At 41.8% G+C, this 18,129-nt stretch overlaps 1 protein-coding gene across 1 annotated transcript; it reads right to left on the reverse strand.

Moving 5' to 3' along the window:
• Positions 1–12,790: 12,790 nt before the first annotated feature.
• Positions 12,791–15,183, reverse strand: cited2 (Cbp/p300-interacting transactivator, with Glu/Asp-rich carboxy-terminal domain, 2). Its single transcript, XM_021611981.2, has 2 exons — positions 14,948–15,183; positions 12,791–14,662 (listed from the first exon to the last, which is right to left on the reverse strand). The coding sequence occupies exon 2, from the start codon at positions 14,652–14,654 to the stop codon at positions 13,926–13,928; it is 729 nt and encodes a 242-aa protein (XP_021467656.2). The 5' UTR covers positions 14,655–14,662; positions 14,948–15,183; the 3' UTR covers positions 12,791–13,925.
• Positions 15,184–18,129: the final 2,946 nt, after the last annotated feature.

The raw sequence follows: 18,129 nt of genomic DNA on the forward strand, positions 1-18,129 counted from the left end.
GTATGGGGGGCCACAATAATAGCCTTTCTGATCAGGCTTTGCTGGAGGGCAGCTCAAAGGCCCACCCTTGCCTGTCCTTCCTGGAATCTCCAGGGGCTGTTTTTAAAGAAAGGTTTGGTGCAGTTTTACCGTGCAAGTTTGGATTGTCTGGTTATTATAGCTCTTGTTTAGGGCACTGAGTTTTTCCTGACCATGTCACATAGATGGCTCATAACTAGGGCCCAGTTTTTCTATATATACAAAAGTATTTGGACACCCCTTCAAATTAGTGGATTCGGCTATTTCAGCCACACTCATTGCTGATAGGTGTTTAACATCGAGCACACAGCCACGCAATCACCATAGACAAACATTGGCAATAGAATGGCCTTACTGAAGAGCTCAGTGACTTTCAACGTGGCACCGTCATAGGGTGCCACCTTTCTAACAAGTTAGTTTGTCAAATTTCGCCTTGCTAGAGCTACCCCAGTCAACTGTAAGTGGAACACCTAGGAGCAACAACGGCACAGACGTGAAGTGGTAGGCCACACAAGTTCACAGAAGGGGACAGCCGAGTACTGAATTGTCTGTCCTCGGTTGCAACACTCACTACCGAGTTCCAAACTGCTGGAAGCAAAGTCAGCACAAGAGCTGTTCGTCGGAGCTTCATGAAATAGGTTTACATGGTCGAGCAACCGCCATTGGACTGCAGTAGAAATGCATTCTCTGGAATGATGAATCACGCTTCACCGTCTGACCAATGAATATGGGTTTGGCGGATGCCAGGAGAATGCTACCTGCCCGAAGGCATAGTGCCAACTATAACGTTTGGTGGAGGAGGAATACTGGTCTGGGTCTGTTTTTCATGGTTCGGCTAGGCCCCTTAGTTCCAGTGAAGGGAAATCTTAATGCTCCAGCATACAATGACATTCTAGACAATTCTGTGCCTCCAACTTTGTGACAACAGTTTGGGGAAGGCCCTTTCTTGTTTCAGCATGAGAATGCCCCCATGCACAAAGCGAGGTCCATACAGAAATGGTTTGTCAAGATTGGTGTGGAAGAACTTGACTGGCCTGCACAGAGCCCTAACCTCAAACCCATCGAACACCTTTGGGATGAATCGGAACAGCGACTGCGAGCCAGGCCTAATCACCCAACATCGGTGGCTGACCTCACTAATGCTCTTGTGGCTGAATGGAAGTAAGTCCCCGCAGCAATGTTCCAGCATCTTGATTTTTTATGCACATGATTTTGGAATGAGATGTTCGATGAGCACATAATTGTGGTCATGTAGTGTATCATGTGGTCATGATAACCTCCTCCCCTGGCCCTAGTTAAAGCTTATGTTGTGTTGCGACTGCTGTAAAAACGGCCATGTCTCATGTTATATAGAAGTATTTAATAGAGCTGTTTGTAGGACTCATACAAATGTGTATACATTTAATCCAATGGAATATATGATGGACATCAGCTATCAACATTTACAGGAGGCAGCCAAAATGGCACTGGGCCATCTAAATGACCTCTTTTTAATTAAAACTTTTATGGAATGACTCCCGATGATGAGCATTTAACTGCTCCAGAGTGCATTTTGTAACTGCGTTGGCGCCCTGATTTACCACCAGCTGCAACACTACTTCTACTTCTTGCCAAGTCATAAATGTTAATTATTTCATTTCATGGATTTCATGTGGAAGCTTTGCCTCTGCACCATCTATTTCATAGGCCAGCACTGAACTGTATATTTAAAAGAAATGTAGCTACTGACCCCGAACCCTCTATATGGTCAAATTCAATGACTGGCTAAATGGCAACTCAGATTCATCTGATTGATGTGGATTGACTGAGCAGAAGAATATGTTGAATCCTACTGCTGGACTGGGATTAGAATCCTAAATGTAATTATTCAGAACATGATTGAGGTGGCCAGGATTGGGGTGGGGGATGGGGCACTATCTCAGCAGCTTGACAGTATGTGGAGGTTGATAGTGAAAGCCATGGCTTGTCTGTTGTACTGCACAGTATCCTACTTCGCTAGTACCCTACGTTCAGGCCATGCTCAAACCCTACACACTCAAACCCTGCACCCCAACCCAACATACATATTTTTAAAGTCTTTCGTGAACTCACACTCCCACTTGAATTTTCCCCCCCTACTAGCTCTGACTTTGCTGATAACTACTTTATTGAGGGAACACTTACTTCCCATGACTGTGACATGTGGTTGTCCCGCCTAGCTATCTTAAGATGAATGCAGTAAGTGTAAGTCGTTCTGGATAAGAGCATCTGCTAAAGGACCACAAATTAAATGTACAGTGTATTTGGAAAGTATTCAGAAGCATTGCATTGTTCTTGAAAGTTTAATTTAGCTATCAATGAAGACGTGTGGAAAACAACGGAACTAACGACATGCCACACTGGCTTTGAGTAAAGCCAGTGTGTATATGTATGCGGATGACTCAACACTATACACGTCAGCTACTACAACAAGTGAAGTGACTGCAAACACTTAACAAAGAGCTGTGGTTAGTTTCAGAATGGGTGGCAAGGAATAAGTTAGTCCTAAATATTTCAAAAACTAAAATCATTGTATTTGGGACAAATCATTCACTAAACCCTAAACCTGAACTAAATATTGTAATGAAAAATGTGGAAATTGAGCAAATTGAAGGGACTAAACTGCTTGGAGTAACCCTGGATTGTAAACTGTCATGGTCAAAACATATTGATACAATAGTAGTTAAGATGGGGAGAAGTCTGTCCATAATAAAGCGCTGTTCTGCCTTCTTAACAGCACTATCAACAAGGCAGGCCCTACAGGCCCTAGTTTTGTTGCACCTGGACTACTGTTCAGTTGTGTGGCCAGGTGCCACAAAGAGAGACTTGGGAAAATTGCAATTGGCTCAGAACAGGGCAGCACAGCTGGCCCTTAGAGAGCTAACATTAATAATATGCATGTCAGTCTCTCCTGGCTCAAAGTGGAGGAGAGATTGACTTCATCACTACTTGTATTTGTGAGAGGTTTTGACATGTTGAATGCACCGAGCTGTCTGTTTGAACTACTGGCACACAGCTCAGACACCCATGCATACCCCACAATACATAACAACAGAGGTCTCTTCACAGTCCCCAAGTCCTAAACAGACTATGGTAGGCGCACAGAACTATATAGAACCATGACTACATGGAACTCTATTCCACATCAAGTAACTCATTCAAGCAGTGCAATTAGATTTAAAAAGAATATAAAAATACACCTTATGGAACAGCGGGTACTGTGAAGCAACACAAACATAGGTACAGACACATGTATACAAACACACAATAACATGCGCACTATACACACGTAAACATGGATTTTATGTTGTAGAGAGCCCGGACTTGAACCCGATCGAACATCTCTGGGGAGACCTGAAAATATCTGTGCAGTGATGCTCTCCATCCAACCTGACAGAGCTTGAGCGGATCAGCAGAGAAGAATGGGAGAAACTCCCCAAATACCAAGCTTGCCAAGCTTGTAGCGCCATTTATTTATTTATTTTCTTCAACCTTTATTTAACTAGGCAAGTGGCCTCTGTCGTGACGTTGCTATCATTAATGCGATGACGGCTATTCATTGAATAATTACATTCCACGTTCAATTATTATTATTATTATTAATCATATATAATTAATCATATAACAATTAATTAAGTAGTAATCTGCGGCACCACGGGGAAAGTATTTTGAACGAGTTACCGTTTCCCGAATTAACTAAAATATTTGAATATCTTGATATACTCTCCCGTCATCCATCAATCATTTGCTCCTATTTCAGTCTGAACGTCGTAATATCCTATAAATCTGCATGAACCCTAGTCTCCATGATGCTTACACAAATTGGCTTAATTGTTTATTTACTAACTAATGAAATAATCACAAAGGAATACATAAACACACACACAGTATAGTATTGAATATTAACATAATGCAATGAAAAGTCCCTAGTGGACTAACCCAATATGATGGCTGGTTACACAACGAAAGGGGGTGGGGAACAAAAGTGCAGGAGGAGGAGAGACAAAGGAATTCAGCATACAGTTGTATAATATGCTCATCGTAAATGTGGATATTTAGCACCCTAACAACCGCTCATTTGGATTTAGGATTGCAACACATATTTACGCTTGTATGTCTTTGTTGTCTCTCTCTGTTGAAAATGCCCGATCAGTCTGTGGAGTCAGTCAACAGAAATGATCTGGTTGTGTAAGTCTCTGGTTGTCCACCAGAGGTCACCATGTCCTTTGTAGTTGTAGTAGGTTGGTCTATGAGTGTCTGTTAGGACAGATCTTCCAGAGGTGTACCACGTGGTATTCAGCGGGCCTCGTCCTTCACTCTGTTTGTTTAGAATAGATACCCTAGAGATACCTATAATGGTGAGAGGAAATTGTTCTTTGTCTCGTCTTAAATCGAGTTTCCTAGGCTAACAGCTGCAGACTGAATGTTCCTGTGTAGTCTTCTTCTTTGAGAGAATTTCAGAGGGTCTTACCATTTTCTGGTATTGTAGTTTCAAACCATTTTGCCATATCCCGCTCGCGCTGTAGTTCGACTGGTCTTTAGTTTTAAACCATTTCTCAGCAGTGTAGCCACCTCTTCACGCTGTCTGGTCTGGTAGAAATGTTCTTCTTCTCTGTTGAAAGTTTCAGAGTTTCTAACCATTCGTACCTTTCATCGGGCACGCTTGTCTAATGTAGAGTCTAACCATTTTAAACGTCCGGCTTACCGTCCGTATTCTGGTCTGTAGAGATTCAAACCATTTCTACGTGTGGATGGTCCTCACGTTCTCTGGTCTAATGTACATTTTGTTAGCTGTCCTTTTATGCCCTTGTCTTGGAGGGCGGTTCCATCACGCTGCCACAAGGTCTGTACTCACATGTGCGTGCTTACTGACTGGGTAAAACCTTACATTAAAAACAATTATCTCATTTAGAAGGCTAAAATCACATTTCATCTTCTCACAAATAGTTTCATATTTAATCATATAAGTTCCACAACATTTAGATGTAACTGGGACATATACAGTTGTAGAGTTACCGTTATTTGGTTATACCGTCCTTAATAATATCACACAACAACAACTGATCTGACATAATTGTTCTTTAAGTCCCTCCCGACCAATTCCCACATTCTTTGTATTGGGAATATTGTCTCAAAGTTCAACCTTTTGATGTTACAGTACTGCAAAGTCTCTCTCTGTTGTAACAAAGGGATTTTTTTTTTTCAATTTCTGCAGAGTGGGAGAGAGAGTTCCTGCAAGGTATTTACGACAGTCATAAAACTGGCCAACTTCCCCCCCTTCCTCTCTGGTGGTGGAGTAGGGGCTCTCGCTGATCCTCACTTAGGAGGGAAAGTTATGACACCTCCATCATACCCAAGAAGACTCAAGGCTGTAATTTCTGCCAAATAAGCTTCAACAATGTACTGAGTAAAGGGTCTGAATACTTATGAAAATGTGATATTTCAGATTTTTTTTATTATTAGCAAAGATTTCTAAAAACCTGTTTTTGCTTTGTCATTATGGGGCATCGTGTGTAGATTGATGAGGGACAAAAAACGATTTAATCCATTTTAGAATAAGGCTGTAACGTAACAAAATGTGGAAGGATCTGAATACTTTCTGAATGCACTGTAGCCATCAGCAGAGAGCATCAGAAAATCTACCTAGCCAGCATTCACATGTACTTGCTAATGCGAGATAATTGCTATAGCAATACTGATCTTAGGGAGGCCATCAGTCTGTATAATGGGAAATATAACTCTCAATGTCCTCCATGGATTTAGTACTTTATAAATGTCTCACTAATTACAACACACACACACAGAGAGAGAGAGAGGGAAAGAGAGAGCGAGAGAGAGATTTTTACATTGCGCTCAAGGCTTAATTATATCAATGAGTGCTTGCAGCTCAATTGTTTATAATGTCCTCCACCTCAAAGAAAAGACGTTCAACAGAGTCAGAGACCGTTCCATCCTGAGTAAGATGTATTGGTAGACAGCAAATTAACCTTGGTTGTAGCTTTTCATCTATACTGAACAAAATTATAATTCAATATGTAAAGTGTTGTTCCCATGTTTCTTCATAAGCTGAAATAAAAGATCCCAGAAATTGCCCATGTGCACAAAAAAGCTTATTTCTCTCAAATGTTGTGCACAAATGTGTTTACATCGCTGTTAATGAGCATTTCCACTTTGCCAAGATAATCCATCCACCTGACAGGGGTGGAATATCAAATAGCTGATTAACAGCATGTGTAACCAGTGTGAAATGACTAACTAGTTAGCGGGGTGCGTGCTTATAGTGTTTCAATCAGTGACATCACTCACTCTGAGCCCTTGAAGTAGTTGTTTCCCTTTCTCTGCAAGTTCCGTGGCTTTTGTGGAGCGATAGGTAACGATGCTTCGAGGGTGACTGTTGTCGATGTGTGCAGAGGAGCCCAGGTAGGGGCGAGGAGAGGGACGGAAGCAATATTGTTACACATGATCATTCCACAGGTGCACTTTGTATTAGGGACAATAAACGTCCACTTTAAAATGTGCCGTTTTGTCACACAACACAATGCCACAGATGTTTCAAGTTGAGGGAGTGTGCAATTTATATGCTGACATCAGGAATGTCCACCAGAGCTGTTGCCAGAGAATTGAATCTTAATTTCTCTACCATAAGCTGCCTCTAATGTCGTTAGACACTGGCCTCACAACCGCAGACCAGGACCTCTGATTCCGGCTTCTTCACCAGCGGAATTGTCTGAGACCAGTCACCCAAACAGCTGATGAAATTGCGGAGTATTTCTGTCTGTTATAAAGCCCTTTTTTGGGGAAAAACTCATTCTGCTTGTCTAGGCCTGGCTCCCCGGCCCATAGATTAAGGCCAAATATATTTATTTCAATTGACTGATTTCCTTGTGAACTGTAACTTAGGAAAATCGTTGAAATTGTTGCATGTTGCATTTATATTTTTTGTTCAGTATAGATTTAACATCACACTTAACCATCTTTCTGTCAGATTGATCAAAGGCGTTTGTTATATTAAACTGATTCAATGTATCGGGAGCCCAGAAACAAATGAATGTGCTATAAATAAATATGATACATTATTTATTTATGTCAAAAGTCTCTGTAATAGACCAGAAACTATTAAGTATCTGTGGTTAGTTTATTCATTAACAAAATCTATTATGTCTTCCATGTACTTTTCAGAAGGTTCCTTTCATCTTCGCTTTGCTCCGACTGACACTGTATGACAAGATTACTTACTGCTAGGCACCAGTATAATTGGCACAATCAAACATTCCGTAGTCAACTGTGGACCTGCTCCGTCTTGCCAACTCATATTCCAGTGCTGCAGTAGCTGTTATAAAAGGTAGGATACCCTGAGTGCATGTTACATAAGCAACAGAGATCTAAAGCATTGCTTTAATTTGACCCAAGGTGACTCTTTCCTTTTCATGGAGTTGAGTTGGAGTCCTGCAGTATGTGCAGTGAATTTGTAAGTGAAGCGCAAAGAAAGCTTTGTGGTATGATTTCAGAAAAACTTTGGGACAGAAAGCAATTGCTTGTTTAAATCAAACATACTGTAGACCAACAATCAGATGATCCGACCATGAAAGCTGACTATATGTTTGATCTGGTATTTCATGTATTGTATCTCCACTGGTCTTAGATGTGGCATATGTACATGCTTTTTCATCTTTGGGGATTTTATACTGTGTATCTCTCTTGATCAATGTCAATCTACATTCTGTTTCTGTCTCCTACAGCATTACAGGCCCTAGCTGCTCCTCTCCTCCTCCTCTCATATCAGATTCATTGTTAACCAAGACACTCTCCTGCTTTAACACTCCAGAGAACCTGAACATGTCATTAAAGAAAGATAAGTTGGAGAGATACACTGTCAAGGAAGTCAGTGGAGTGTATCTTGTATGTGCAAGATGAAAGTGGCCCTGTTACGCAGTTCTACATGTGTATTTTGAATGTAAAACTCCTCTGCAACGTGACTCCTCTCCAACATGATGCCTCAGAAACAGAATGTAGATTGACATTGATCAAGAGAGATACACAGTATAAAAATCCCAAAGTTGAAAAAGCATGTACATATTTGCCACATCTAAGACCAGTGGAGATACAAAACATTAAATATTGCTGGTGCTGGGTACAAATAGAATTAAAGGCAACCCAGAGGGATCTGTATTATCCAAGGTACTCTCTCTCACCTTGGGATGGAAAGAAGAAGAGGCATAGTGCTCCTCCTGAGCACTATGCCTTCAGGGTGAGAGAGAGTACCTTGGATAGTGCAGATCCCTCTGGGTTGCCTTTAATTCTATTTGTACCCAGCATAATCCATCAGTTTCCAAACAGTGGCAGGGTTAGGGTGTTGAAAGTACAGATTGGTTCTTTAAATGGTGGTGATTAAGTCTTCAACAAAAAATCTGTGCACACCTGTGAGCAAAATTAATCACAAAGCATTTAGCCTTTTTTAAGGACAGGTAATTGTATTCCTTCTACTAGAAACTGTAAACATACAAATCAGGGCTTGTTTGCACACCCAATAAGGTGTAAATGGCACACAGATTGACCAGCAGAGCAATAGCTATGGTTTTTGGCATAATGATACTCCTCTTCACTGTAATAATTAATATACAGTGCATTCGGAAAATGTTTTCAGACCCCTTGACTTTTTCCACGTTTTGTTACTTTACAGCCTTATTCTAAAATGGATCAAATAAAATCAAATTCCCATCAATCTAAACACAATACCCCATAATGACAAAGTGAAAACAGGTTTTTAGAATTTTTTGCTTATGTATTAATATAAAAACCAGATATATCTTATTTAGATAAGTATTCAGACCCTTTGCTATGAGACTCAAACTGAGCTCAGGTGCATCCTGTTTTCATTGATCATTCTTCAGATGTTTCTACAACTTGATTAGAGTCCACCTTTGGTAAATTCAATTGATTGGACATGATGTGGAAAGGCACACCCCTGTCTATTTAAGGTCCCACAGTTGACAGTGCATGTCAGAGCAAAAACCAAGCCATGAGGTCGAAGGAATTGTCCATAGAGCTCCGAGACAAGATTTTTGTCGAAGCTCAGATCTGGAGAAGTATACCAAAAAATGTCTGCAGCATTGAAGCTCCCCAAGAACGCAGTGGCCTCCATCATTCTTAAATGGAAGAAGTTTCAATTCCATTTCTGCAGAGTGGGAGACTCTTCCTAGAGCTGGCCGCCCGGCCAAATTGAGCAATCAGGGGAGAAGGGCCTTAGTCAGGGAGGTGACCAAGAACCCAAAGGTCACTCTGACAGAGCTCTAGAGTCCCTCTGTGGAGGTGGGAGGACCTTCCAGAAGGACAACCATCTCTGGAGCACTCCACCAATCAGGCCTTTATGGTAGAGTGGCCAGACGGAAGCCACTCCTCAGTAAAAGGCACATAAAGACTCTCAGACAATGAGAAACAAGATTCTCTGGTTTGACGAAACCAAGACTGAACTATTTGGCCTGAATGCCAAGCGTCACGTCTGGAGGAAACCTGGAACCATCCTTACAGTAAAGAATGGTGGTGGCAGCATCAAGCTTTGGGGATGTTTTTCAGCTGCAGGGACGGGGAGACGAGTCAGGATTGAGAGAAAGATGAATGGAGCAAAGTACAGAGAGATCCTTGATGAAAATATGCTCCAGAGTGCTCAGCACCTCAGACTGGGGTAAATGTTCACCTTCCAACAGCACAACAACCCTAAGCACACAGCCAAGACAATGCAGGAGTGGCTTCGGGACAAGTCTCTGAATGTCCTTGAGTGGCCCAGCCAGAGCTCAGACTTGAACCCGATCGAACATCTCTGGAGAGAACTGAAAATAGCTGAGCAGCAACGCTGCCCATCCAACCTGACAGAGTTTGAGCAGATCTGCAGAGAAGAATGGGAGAAACTCACCAAATACAGGTGTGCCAAGCTTGTAGTGTCCTACCCAAGAATACTAATAATTGCTGCCAAAGGTGCTTCAACAAAGTACTGAGTAAAGGGTCTGAATACTTATGTAAATGTAATATTTCAGTTTTTTATTAGTAATACATTTGCTTAAAACGATTTAATCAATTTTAGAATAAGGCTGTAACGTAACAAAATGTGGAAAAAGTCAAGAGGTCAGAATACTTTCCGAATGCACTGTATACTGAACAAAAATATAAACGCAACTTGTAGTTGTTGGTGTTGGTCCCATGTTTCATGAGCTGAAATAAAAGATCCCAGAAATGTTCCATATGCACAAAAAGTATATTTGTCTCAAATGTTGTGCACAAATTTGTTTACATCCCTGTTAGTGAGCATTTCTCTTTTGCCAAGATAATCCACCCACCTATCAGGCGTCGCATATCAAAAAGCTGATTAAACATCATGATCATTACACAGGTGCACCTTGTGCTGGGGTCAATAAAAGGCCACTCTAAAATGTCCCGTTTTGTCACACAGCACAAATCCACAGATGTCTACAGTTTTCAGTGAGCATGCAATTGTCATGCTGACTGCAGGAATGTCTAACAGAGCTGTTGCCAGAGAATTTAATGTTCATTTCTCAACCATAAGCCGCATCCAACGTCATTGGCAGTACATCCAACCGACCTCACAACAACAGGTCATGTGTAACCACGCCAGCCCAGGACCTCCACATCCGGCTTCTTCACCTGCAGGATCATCTAAGGAGGGGTGTGGGGTGGGGGTGGGGGGTTGCTGAGGAGTATTTCTGTTTGTATTAAAGCCCTTTTGTGGGGGAAAACTCCCTCTGATTGGCTGGGCCTGGCTCCCCAGTGGGTGGGCCTGGCTCCCAAGTTGGTGGGCCTATGCCCTCCCAGGCCCAGCCATGGCTGCGCCCCTGTGAAATCCATATATTAGGGCCTAATGAATTGATTTACATTTACTGATTTCCTTCTATGAACTGTAACTCAGTAAAATCTTTGAAATTGTTGCATGTTGTGTTTACATGTTTTGTTCAGTATAATTAAAGGGATTGCACAGCACACTTCACAAAGACAAGGGTCTCTATTGCTAACCTAGTGTATTGATGTGTCAATTTAGTTTTTTTTATAGTCAATGACACCAATTTCAGGAATTATTGCAATTTACTGATAACCCTTCAACTATTCAGTCTCTCCCTGCTAACAATTCAAGCTTCTTTTTAAAGTGTGTCCTCTGAATCCAATCCTTTCTTTGTTATGAAAGGGATGACTGATTTGGAAATGGGGGAAAAACTCAAGGACAATACAGGGTAGATTGCCTCTGGGATGAATGAGTCTCCACTTCAATATTCAGTAAAAATCTCACCTGGGACTCATCTCCCTGCACTTTTATTAGTCTCAATTATTGATTTAAGCCATGTTTAAAATTCTCTTCAAATTAACTCCCTGTAATAGATACATAAATTAGGAGTGAACAGTCAGTAGTATAATTGCCTTGGCTGAGAAACGGTTCAGGTCTCGTCAGACAGTGAGAGAGAGCTCAACAGATGAAGCCACTGAACATTAGCATGGTAAAGGTTAGACGCCTGCAGCGTAACATCTCAGGGTTCATTCTATAATCTCATTGAGTACTTCCTAGTGGCACTCCAGTCTCATTTTCACCTCATTTAACACCTGATTTACTTAACAAAAGGCACATCTCAATAGGTGGTCCAGGTAAGTCATGACATAGCACAAGTGGTGAGGGAGGGGGGGGGGGGGGGGGGGGGGGGTTCTCTGTTGCTCCTAAATTGTTCCTCAAGCACTTCCCATCAAACCAACTCCTTGAAGTTTGCAGTTGTGTCTAAAAGACACCATTTTGCTCAATTTTTTTTTTTTTTACCCTGTAGTGTGTGTGTGCTTTACTGTATTTATATCGCTTTTCAACAGTGAAATTTTAAAAATCACTGGAGGACGTTTGTATGTGTTTGGTTCCTCTCTCTCGCACCATTAAAGATCCATAGAAACAGGTATTATGGACTGAAAAGTCTAAAAGTTATTTCATAGTTCATTGTCATCCAAGGAAAGTGTTAAATCTTTTACATTTTTTTTCTTATTTACAGTTTGGTGAAAACAATAGGAGTGTACTTATTAACTAGCTTGACAATAAGACCGACCTTTTACAATCAGCATTCAATGGCAGTGCCTTCTTACATGGCATATCAAGCATAACTAAAAACAGTATCACATTAGATCATTGTCCAATATCTGCAGAGGTATCATTGTAAATAATAAATAACACAGGTGTGTTATCTTAGTTTCAAGGACAAAGTGAAACTCTCATTGCACTGTATTTCTATGCATGCATAGTTTCAATCACAGGGATGCAAAACACTAGACTTCTTTGTAATACCTATGTAATAAGTACTAGAATTGTTAGGTGGTTGGGTATTTTTAGGCTGTATGCATCATTAGTGGTTAGTCTCAGAACTACACTCTTAGAAAAAAAGGTGCTATCTAGAACCTAAGAGTGTAGTATTTCCTCACAACAACACTAACCGGGCACCAAAGACGTGGATGTCGATTAAGGCAGCCCCCCGCACTTTTCTGATTCAGAGGAGTTCGGTTAAATGCAGAAGGCACATTTCAGTTGAATGCATTCAGTTGCACAACTGACTAGGTATCCCCCTTTCCCTAACCACAACTTTGGGCCCATGTGAACCAAACTGAAATCTGAATGTAAAAGGATAGTTGTTTTTTGTCCTGCCACTATGCAAAAGTATGCAACAACAAACCCCACAAATTGAAAACACATGGAACGGATGCCAACACCCACAATCACACCATGTTCACTTCAGTAATGCACTTCAGCTGCTTTATTCATGTTTGCAAATTAAAATAGAATAAATTACAAAAATACTGTCCAACTTTCCTGGAAAGCTTCAACACAGTAGTATTGCCATGTATCGCATACACTAAATAAGCACAGTGGTGTCAATTCTCAGAACTGATGAGGAAGAAAACATCCTGTGAAATTATACTCTCTACCTTGATAACATTCCACACCATTTATTGTCCACAAAGAAAGGAGCAGGGGGGAGGGGGCCGGGTATTCAGGCAAGGAGTATCCTTTTTCCAAAGACAATATTTTGTCTCACTCTTTCTACCAGACAGGTCCCATTTAAGCATGTGGACAATACCCACACCTCAACACATCACTCCCTCTGTTATTGAAGGATCCACATCTCTCCTACAATTAACCTTTACAATAACCAAGACAGCCAAGTTCACTCACACCGCATCCTGGCTGGGATACAAGCAATGTTAGAAAGACATTTGCAGGGGAGAAGAGAAAAAAAACACAAGTTGCAGTTCTCTTCCATGATAGACAAATCATTTTACATTACAGATATCTGATAAGTATATCGCAACAAAATTTTACAGTATATTATTGTAGGGAACAATGACACAGCACTTGTCTAGAAGCATGTTTCTTAACCACTTAAGATCATTTAGAATATGGTTCATTTGCAATTCATAATAATTCAACATCTTCTGTCATCCAAAATGTTTGAATGAGGCAGGAAAATAAATATACCAAGCACACCATTGTACATCTCTATTTTCTTTGAGGACTATTCAAATAAGCAGACAGCTCTACTCTGGTAGGTTTCCTTGATTTCCCATGTTCAGTTGTTCAATTAAGTAATGATGCATTTCATGGATCTGAAGATTTTCCTTCTGACAGACTCGATTGAGATTGTAGTGCATTCCTACTCAAACAAACTCATTTCCATGATGTCTGCAGTGTAAGCCTATTACCTTCCAAATATTAGAGGAATTGATCTAGTATAGCCTACATGTTTGAATGGTTCTCCATTGGTATATTGCAGATCTCTCTCGAATGCTTGAGTTTAAGAGACAAACAGGAATGCTTTAAAGTCTGTTTGAGTAGATGACTGTATAAATCCACTTGCTGAGATTTAACAACTCACTCGGCTTGGCTGTTGCTTACATACGAAGTCTGTCATGAAATCAAACTCGTTCTGTCCTAACCACAGCTCAGGTAGCTCCTTTATTCGGTCCAGGCCCATCTCAATGACCAGAGACATCAAGACCTCCTCATCAATAAAGTCCGTGTCAATGACGTTGGGGGGCAGTATTGCAGCAGGCAAATGGTGCGCCTGTGGAGGCAAACTGGACGTGCTGTGTTTCGCGTTGCCATCTCTGAACTGTTGTCCTGTCCCGTTAAGTTGATGATTCGCAGGATGCAACTCATGCATATAATGATGATGAGAGGGATGTGTATGGTGGCTGTAGTACTGCGTGTTGAGCTTTTGTAACTGCATACTTGCTGCGAGCTGTCCTTGAGTGGGGACGGCGGCGGTGGGTCCCACAAATTGAGAGCTATAGCGCGCACCGGGAGGCATGTTGCCGTTTGGGTGTCCAGCGTTTACATTTACATTCCCCGAACCCACAGAATGTCTAATTCCGTGGTTAGATGTTACATTTCCCCCTCCGTAGTGCAAATGATCTCCCATAATACCAGTAGTGTAACCATGCTGCTGTTGCTGCTGCTGTTGTTGTTGCTGATGGTGTAATGGGTTCGAGAACTGCCCCATGCCCATTCTGCGTGCTGGGTGGTGATGGTGGAGACCATTAATAGCTTCAGGGAATCGTCCATGGTTCATTGCCATCATGCGGTCTACCATTCCCCAAGCTGTCACAAATTAAAAAATAAAATGTCATTTATATCGACAGGATAAGACAAACATCATTAGCTTATCCAATAAATTACGCACAATGAAAGTGGGAAGGATTATCACCCAGTAAATAGTCTTGCTGTTAAAGCCTACAAATTATCAAATTACAAAGTATTTAGAAGCATACTTCCCATGCAAAACATTAATATTAAACACTATGTATAAAATGTAACTGTACACTGGTTCACAATAATAACAGAGCTGCAAGGTTGTATCAAATGTCTCCGTGATATTGTAATTACTTTTTTTTCAGTGTATAAATTTCCCGCAGGTCACTCCTAGGCTGTTGTCCATACACAAAACTTGACTGGATCCCTTGGATGTGGTTCCGCTGTCAGCACAACACGAGTAACTATATCAGTCCAGTTTATGCGATATGTAGTCCCAACTCAGTGAACACTGTGCATTCTGAAAACCAAGATAGCGTACTTTCAACCTAAGCTCAGAAAAAAATAAAAAACTGTTTCAAGCGCCCTCGCCCAGTGCTGATATACTATACAACCAGTCATGGGCGGAGCGAGCCAAATCTTGAATCTGACGAAACGAAAGTCTGGATTCAGGATCGCAAAAAATGTGGAGCAGAGCCTTCGCCACCCTCCCGCACCAATCGCCTCCCGCGTTTACAGCAGAAACATCGAGGCACATTACCTCATTGCAGCTATTTCTGTTTAAGGCAAGAGTGGGAAAACATGAACTCACTTTTCACAGCTTTGGAAAGTTCAACATGCATAGAAGCTGTTCCCCAATTTTGCGCAAAGAGGTGAGAAAATGACCAAATGGACAGATTATTAGGCTATCTATTGACTCCTAAAACTGTTCAGGATCTATACATGTACCAATTCATAAAACTATATCATTAGGATACGCGTGGATGTGTTATCCACGAGTTTATCAACCTTCATAATTATAATTACAGAATCAACTATCCTGAATCATAATGTTAAGAATGACAATGAGATGCTCTGTTAAGGTAGGCTATAAGTATACAGAATACAACACTTTAACAGTGTAGATTTAATTTGTATTAATACGCGTTTTTATATCAGTATTTGACATTTCTGACATGTTGAGAGACACATGAATACAGTTGTAACAGTGGAAACAATCCAATGCTTTTGGAGCCTTTGCTGGTTCCATGTTTTATGAATATCCAAACGCCTCTGCAGGCGTGCGGTACGTGCGCCCTGCTCCTAGCGGTTGTCACCGATGTTTTGATCAGCCAAACTCATGCTCAGTGCTCTGTAAACAAACCTGATCACCTCAACCAATGTACTGTTTTTGCTTCAAACCTGACTATGCTCACTGCTGTGCACAAAAACATATCCTGTTGCTTCTCCTGAGGGTACAAAGCACATGCGGCTGCTGAGTGGAGGACAGCTCATAATAATGGCTGGAATGGAGCAAATGGAATGGTATCAAACACATGGAAACCATGTGTTTGATATATGTGATACCATTCCCTTGATTCGGCTCCAGACATTACCACGAGCCCGTCCTCCTCAATTAAGGTGCCACCAACCTCCTGTGGTACAAATAAAATACAATTTTATTGGTCACGTACATACACATGGTAAGCAGATGTTAATGTGACTGTAGCGAAATGCTTGTGCTTCTTGTTCCGACAGTGCAGTAATATCTAACAAGTAATCTAACAATTCCACAACAACTACCTAATACACACAAATCTAAAGGGATGGAATAAGAATATGTACATATGTACTCATCATTAAAGATATGGATGAGCGATGACCGAGTGGCATAGACAAGATGCAATAGATGGTATAAAATACATTATATACATATGTGATGAGTAATGTAAGATATGTAAACATTATTAAAGTGGCATTATTTAAAGTGACTAGTGATCCATTTAGTAAAGTGGCCAATGATTTCAGGTATGTGTGTAGGCAGCAGCCTCTGTTAGTGATGGCTGTTTAACACTCTGATGGCCTTGAGATAGAAGCTGTTCTTCAATCTCTCGGTCCCAGCTTTGATGCACCTGTACTGACCTTGCCTTCTGGATGGTAGCAGGGTGAACAGGCAGTGGCTCGGGTGGTTGTTGTCCTTGATGATCTTTTTGGCCTTCCTGTGACATTGGGTGGTGTAGGTGTCCTGGAGGGCAAGTAGTTTGTCCCCGGTGATGCGTTGTACAGACCGCACCACCCTCTGGAGAGCCTTGCGGTTGAGGGCGGTGCAGCTGCCGTACCAGGCGGCGATACAGCCCTACTGGATGCTCTCAATTGTGCATCTGTAAAAGTTTGTGGGATTTTAGGTGACAAGCCAAATTTCTTCAGCCTCTTGAGGTTGAAGAGGCGCTGTTGTGCCTTCTTCACCACACTGTCTGTGTGGGTGGACCATTTCAGTTTGTCCGTGATGTGTAAGCCAAGGAACTATCCACCTTCTCCAATGCTGTCCCATTGATGTGGATAGGGGGGTGCTCCATCTGCTGTTTCCTGAAGTTCACGATCATCTCCTTTGTTTTATTGACGTTGAGTGAGAGATTGTTTTCCTGACCCTACACTCGATTGCCCTCACCTCCTAACTGTAGGCTGTCTTGTTGTTGTTGGTAATCAAGCCCACTACTGTTGTGTCGTCTGCAAACTTGATGATTGAGTTGGAGGCTTGCATGGCCATGCAGTCATGGGTGAACAAGGAGTACAGGAGGGGGCTGAGCACGCACCCTTGTGGGGAACCAGTGTTGAGGATCATCGAGGTGGAGATGTTGTTTCCTATCTTCACCACCTGGTGGCGGCCCGATCAGAAAGTCCAGGACCCAATTGCACAGGGCAGGGTTGAGACCCAGGGCCTCAAGCTTAATGATAAGCTTGTAGGGAACTATGGTGTTGAATGCTGAGTTGTTGTCAATTAACAACATTCTTACATAGGTATTCCTCTTGTCCAGATGGCGAATAGGGCAGTATGCAGTGTGATGTGGACCTGTTGGGGCGGTATGCAAACTGAAGTGGGTCTAGGGTGGCAGGTAAGGTGGAGGTGATATGATCCTTGACCAGTCTCTCAAAGCACTTCATGATGACAGAAGTGAGTCCTACGGGGCGATAGTAATTTAGTTCAGTTATCTATGCCTTCTTGGGGCACTTTCAGCTCTGCGCGAATGCCGCCATCTATCCATGGTTTCTGGTTAGAGTAGGTTTTAATAGTCACATTGTGTACAACATCTCCAATGCACTTCCTTATAAACTCACTCACTGAATCAGCATATAAATCAATGTTATTCTCTGAGGCTGCCTGGAACATTTCCCAGTCCGTGTGATCAAAACTATCCTGAAGCATGGTTTCCGATTGGTCAGACCAGCATTGAATGCTTCTTGCCACAGGTACATCCTGTTTGAGTTTCTGCCTATAGGACGGTAGGAGCAAAATAGACTCGTGGTCGGATTTGTCGAAGGGAGGGCAGGGGAGGGCC

This window comes from Oncorhynchus mykiss, chromosome 8, assembly GCF_013265735.2.
Source record: "Oncorhynchus mykiss isolate Arlee chromosome 8, USDA_OmykA_1.1, whole genome shotgun sequence".
In the NCBI taxonomy this organism is placed as follows: domain Eukaryota; kingdom Metazoa; phylum Chordata; class Actinopteri; order Salmoniformes; family Salmonidae; genus Oncorhynchus; species Oncorhynchus mykiss.

What these genes read in the sequence shown, in the direction of transcription:
- cited2 (XM_021611981.2), bottom strand. Translation starts at nt 14,654, where the DNA reads ATGGTAGACCGCATGATGGCAATGAACCATGGACGATTCCCTGAAGCT.